The sequence below is a fragment of the Pelophylax lessonae genome (assembly GCF_965119305.1).
Source record: "Pelophylax lessonae genome assembly, chromosome: 10".
Lineage (NCBI taxonomy): Eukaryota > Metazoa > Chordata > Amphibia > Anura > Ranidae > Pelophylax > Pelophylax lessonae.
In genome coordinates this window covers 111,243,306-111,249,305 of record NC_138777.1, presented here as the reverse complement: position 1 = coordinate 111,249,305, position 6,000 = coordinate 111,243,306, and the positions used below count along the sequence as shown (strand labels likewise).

Below are 6,000 nucleotides of genomic sequence, written 5' to 3'. Positions count from 1 at the left end.
GCGTGGGGAACCCGCACAGGCGAACAAGCCGCTGCACATGAGGCAGGGAGAGTCGCAATTCAAGACGCACACAATGGCGGTTCAGAAACCGCACAGCGTCCGGTGAGGTAGCCACCTCACCAATCATCCCTGCACCGAACAGGGATGGGTCGTTCACTGTGCCAGGAGCGATACCTGGCTGAACGCTCGATGGCAGACTGGGAAGCCACTGACCCACGACCTGCGACCAGGGGGATCAGCCCGAGACCCAGTCCGCATGATCCTCTTCGTCCGAAGAACTAACTAATGCTGACAAAAATAACAGCTAAGTAAAGGCAGAGAGAAAACTCAAACAAAATATCAAAAAGAAGAAAGAGTCTGGGACAAAAAGTCCCAGCACAGAGAGAGCCAGCCACTCCTGACAAGCTAGACATTAAAACTGAGATATGGTTGCAGGAAGTAGGAGGGTATTGACTGAGGGGACCACCCCTTGAGGGTGGGATATGTTAAAGCTTTATTGTTAACATATTCTGTTGCCTAGCTACTCCTTCGGAGCAAAGTCTAATACCCCATATGTGACGAATATGAAGAGGCGGCGACTGTCGGAGGACGTAAGAGAAATTGTGTTTACAGCTTCAATGGAATTTTCTTTTACATTGTTTGCTACGGAGATATTGGAGACACTATAGCACTTTAAATATATATTGTTTATGAATGTGCAATCTTCTACATTTCTATTCTCACATACTTTTTAAAAGTGTGATTTTTTTTTTTTTACTTTGATCTGGCTCATGTTAGTATTCAAAGGTTACCAAATGCAACGGGTTTACCAGTAAATGTTTAAAGCCGAGTTCCACCCAAAAGTGGAACCTCTGCTTATATGCTTCCCCCCCCCTCCCCCCCCGCATGGCACCTTTCATGAGAACGGATACTTGTTTTTGACAGGTACCCTTCCCCACTTCAGGGAGACAGCGCCGCGGCTCCATCCCTCGGAAGTTTGACCCTTCTCTTCCTTCCTCCACCACCGGGCCAATTAGAAAACACAGCATGCTTTGTGCATGCACAGTTAGGAACCCGCTGTGAAGCCAAAAAACTGCCGGTTTCCTTTACCTTGAATGGTGGTGGCAGCAGCACCCGAGAGCCGATCGGCTTCGGGTGCTGACAGCGCACGAACTCTGGACAGGCAAGTCCTAATATTAAAAAAGTCATCAGATACAGTATTTGTAGCTACTGACTTTTCGTGGAGGGGGCGGAACTCCTCTTTAAAACGTTACTGTCGTTACAGATCATTTACACACACACACACACACACACACACACACACACACACACACAAAAGGGTCAGACAAGATATTATGTAAAACTTTGTACTTTAATCTCTCTGAAGAGACAGACAAAAGAATCAAAATGTTATATAAACAAAACAATGATAATTTGCTGGCTACCCGACATGGTTGCATTGCACAGAAAATAAAATTGTCACTGTCCAGATCATAAAAATGTAACCGTGTCATTAAGGGGGTGGGGTAGGGGGTGGGGGGGGGGATAGAAATACTCCTATAGGAATGTAGGGACATTCACACGTTACTGCTGCACTGCTCTAATACTGAATTACAAGTACAACTGGGCATACAATAGTCACTGGCAGGACTTGATCTTCTGTATTTACTGGAGTAAAGGTTTGGGTTTTATTGGCCAAAGGTGTGAAGTGGTATTCGCAGAAAGAGCTGTCAAGAGAAGAGAAAAAAAAAAGAGAAAAGGTTATCACAGCAGTACAATATGCCCTTACAATAGCATGTCCTAGGGTTTTACTGTACCAAATCATTAATGAGAACACCAGGGTTATAAGAACAGCAGCTCTAGGCTCCAGATTGTTTTGCGTTATCCTCAATTTATTGGTTACAGCTACTAGTATTCACACCAAGTCCCACTAGTATTAACCAGAATGAATATTGTCATAGCAAAACCAGGACTCAAATCCATAATAATTTAGAAGTGTTGTAAACTAGCAAAGGTAGGTATGGTATACAAGGGCGGCCTTTTTTGTTTTTAAACTCAAGTGAGCGGAACACGATTCTGCCTAATAAATTAGGTTTTGCTTTTCTTTTTTTTTTTTTAAATACCAAAATTACTGTACACTTAGTTTTGAGTAGGAAGCTTGTCAAAAGTGGTGGGCTGACATTCAAATATATTTGCTAAATTAAACACCTGCTCTTACTGCGATTTTACAAGTTTCTGCTGCATATGAATTGTAGTGTAATCAAAAGAACTGAACTTACCAGGATTGCCATCAAAAAGAGAAAAAGGCAAACAAGTAAACTACTGGATACATCATGCAATGGTGAAAACACATGACAGTGAGTGCAGGTAAGGCCCTTACTGTCCGCTGTTACAGCACTACTTTACGGTCTAGTCTGCCAAATACATAAAGATGACGCAGTACATGGTCTCATGGGCACACAATACCATGACCAAATCATATTTGCACTATACCAGAGCTCAGCAAGTGTGAACTGGGCATCTATTATATCATACTGAGCTAAAGCCGGATTAATTGAAAATAGCATGCAAAAAGACCACCTTTACCAGTTCATAGAGGGAATAGTTTCTAAAAAAAAAAAAAAAAAGTAAGTGGAAGATAACTGGGCGCAGATCCTATGAATGCTGAATTAAGTCCATCAACCAGATCTTTGATACACACTAATGAGATTATTCAGAATTCATTGTCAAGTGTATGACTTACAGTTGACCAACTTCTGACCTGCTTGAAGTGGATTTTGCACTCCCATAAGCTTGTATCAGAATGCAAACTCCTATAAAGCAGACAAAAGCCAAAGCACAGGTTCTTAGAGGAGTCTTCTATCTGACTTCGACCATCAGTGAGGAGTAACGTCTGACTGGCATACACAGTGAAGACATTGTTCGAACTGGATGTAAGACTGACCATTTGTTTTAGTGCTGGAAAAGAGGCAACACAACCAAGCTGACAAAGTTGCCGCAGTAGAAAATCTTATGTTACTTCACCATGTGGATAGAACATTTTTTTTGGCAACTATCTAGATTTGATACCTTTACTAGGACTGGCAGCTTGGCATCTCTCAACTCTTGCAATATGCTGGATAACTACTGAGAGAAACACATAGGCTGCAGCAGCTGACATCAGGCTGTCTGTGATTTCAGTGCTTTGTTACTAACCTTAAATGAGCATGTAGATAGAAAAGAATATAAAGAAAGAGACACTGTCACCAGACTAGCAGGCTATTCATTTCAACAAAAATCTCTCCAGAAGGATTGTGTGTGTATCACATACTTTATGCACGTTATCTACCTGTAAATATCCTCCCATGTGAATACATCCAATAGTCAAGAGACTGCTGCTGGGTGCCACTATAAAACTTGAAGGGGATTAGCAGCCCCAGCAGACTTAGAGCTGTCCCTCAATTAACAGTTTAAAGTATTCCCCTTCACTCCTCCTCTCACACATAAAAGCTTATGTAGAGAGCAATGTAAAAGTGGAGCCAATTAGGACCAACTCCCTTTAGGAGAACGAGAAATACTGGCTCAGACAGATTTTGCGAAAGTGTCTCACGTTCATTCTAAAAGTGGCGTAGCAGAAAGCCTTGTGTGTGCAGCAGCCCTCTCAGCACCCCTAATACTTTCATGAGCCCCATCTCGATCCAGAGATGTTGCAAGAGAGACTCAGCTGTTCAGGACTCATTGGCTGAGACAGCAGCATGCCGACATTGGCTCATGCTGCTGTGAAAGTCAGTGAGCCAATGAGGACTAAAAAGGGGCAGGGCCGAACCGCAGCTCCATGTCTTAATAGACACAGGGAGCTGCGACTTGAGTGACCCCATAGCAAGAACAGGATAGAAAAGGAGCTAGCCCCTTTGTAAAAAATCATGGTGTTGTGCACAGCCCAAAAGGAAAAAGCAACAAACTGGTAGTGTTGTGTGCCCACAGCAAAATACAAGCAGCATTGATGCGTTTGGAAAGACAGGGACCTGCAGGAAGGTGTTCTTTATATTACGCTAACCATATGTCCCCAGAATACTTGTTCCAGAAAAGGTAGCAATGATTCCTTAGGAGGATAACTGTGCACAAAGCGGGGTAGAATTAAACTCTGAATTTATAGCTTGTATTCCCTGGACACCACATCCTCCACTCATGTGTTTGACATGCTTTTTTGGCCCAGGTGACTGCAAAGGCTAACAAACATCCCCCCCACTATGGAAAGTGGGAGCATCCCTTCATTGTAAGGAAGACTTGCTTGCAGGGTTGCTAGGTTTTGGAATCCAAGTTTTGCGATAAATAAAATTGCATTTTTGACTTACTGTAAAATCCATTTCTCTGACATTCGACAGACAGCACCTGATCTTTACCATTGGGTTATACTGCCCCTACAGAAGTAGGACACTAGGCAAAAAATAAGTCTGGCTACACCTATGGGCAGTCCCAGGGGGTATACTCCCTCTCTCTGCTATAGGTACTCAGTTTTGTTACAAGCAGTGTCAGAAGAATTACAACTAGAAAGAGGGGTGGGTGCTGTGTCCGTCAATGAACAGAGAAATGGGTTTTACAGTAAGTCAAAAAACTGGATTTTTGTCTTACCGTAAAATCTTTTCCCCTGTGTTCATTGACAGACACAGCTCCATATCTTCTTTGACCCTTGGGTTATGCTGCTCTCCATAGGAGTTAGACACTAGGCTGAAACCAGTTTGACTACGCCTATAGTGCAGTCCTAAGGGGTATACTCCCAACTTCCTGCTATAGGACTTTAGTTTTGTAACAAGCCGTGTCAGAAGAATACATAACCCAACTCAACAGAGGGGTGGGTGCTGTGTCTGTCAATGAACATCAGAGAAAAGGATTTTAAGGTAAGACAAAAATCCAGTTAGCCCTTTCGTTCATTGACGGATACAGCTCCATATCTTCTTTGACCCTTGGGACGTCCCAGAGCAGTGTCAACAGGAGGGGTGGGAAACCGCAATACATATAATTCCCAAAAGGGCTAAACATAGCTAACCTGGTAAAATAGGAGCTAGACCAGGAACAACTGGAGCTCACCAACCAAGAAAAAAAAAATACACCGTCAAGAGGTAGAAGCCTCTGCAACAGCAGCCTGCAAAACTTTGCGGCCGAACACAGCACCCACGGATGCAAGTACATCCCCCTTGTAAAACTTTGTGAATGTGTGTACAAGATAGGACAGACCCTGCCTTCGTTCCTGGGAACAGTAAACAGATTTGAATAAAATCCCTGAAAACTTTCCAACTCTGCAACCGGCACAATTACTCCCTGTGATAGCAGATCCTGCACCGCACTGTAAAGGCCCTGCAGCCGATCTGGGGGACAGACGCAAGTTGGAAGGAAAGAACCTTGCTGGAGGCAAGGCCTTAAACTCAATCTTCTAACTGGACGGAATCAACTCGTGGACCCATTTGTCTTGAATGAAAGAGGTCCAAGGGTCTGGAAAGATGAAGCGAAGACCACCACCCGCCCAAGATACAGGTAAGGGCGCCCCTTCAGGCAGAGGAGGGCTTGTCTGCGGGACCAGTGAAACACGCTTTTGACTTACCAGCCCAGGGTCTCTTTGAACCTCCCGCAAAGTTACGGGTGAATTTTGATCCCTTGTCCTGCGAGCCCGCGGGACGAAAGGACCATTTGTGAGCCGAGAAGAAAGGACTACGTTTACGACTAGGCTCTTTCCTCTTGGCAACCTGTGGAAACCAAAACCCTCCAGGGGGAGAGGGGACAGTTACTCACCATATCATGTGGGCACCACTCCAGACAGATATCTCCATCAAAATGGGGGGCTGTCGGCCAGGAGGAACGGTGCAATTCAGGCCGAGATCCGGTCGTATGCAACCTCGCAAGGCCTTTAACATGCAGGCAGGCCAGCCCTCTGGTGGGGCTATGTCGCGGCGGACCTAGTGCGGAGCTGAGGTCTGCGCGCGTTCACTGGCCAGACTGGGGTGACCACTGGATCTAGATTATCCAGCCTGTCGCCCAGTCCGGCAC

The 6,000-nt window shown here is 44.8% G+C and overlaps 1 protein-coding gene across 1 annotated transcript in view; it reads right to left on the bottom strand.

Annotated features, from left to right (window-relative positions):
* Positions 1-1,335: 1,335 nt before the first annotated feature.
* LOC309566118 (uncharacterized protein) overlaps positions 1,336-6,000 on the bottom strand; it is a 110,914-nt gene continuing 106,249 nt past the window's right edge. Inside the window, exon 12 of the mRNA XM_082271173.1 lies at positions 1,336-1,706. Coding sequence (XP_082127299.1) covers positions 1,645-1,706 — 62 coding nt within the window. The 3' untranslated portion in view covers positions 1,336-1,644. The remainder of the gene's footprint in view (positions 1,707-6,000) is intronic.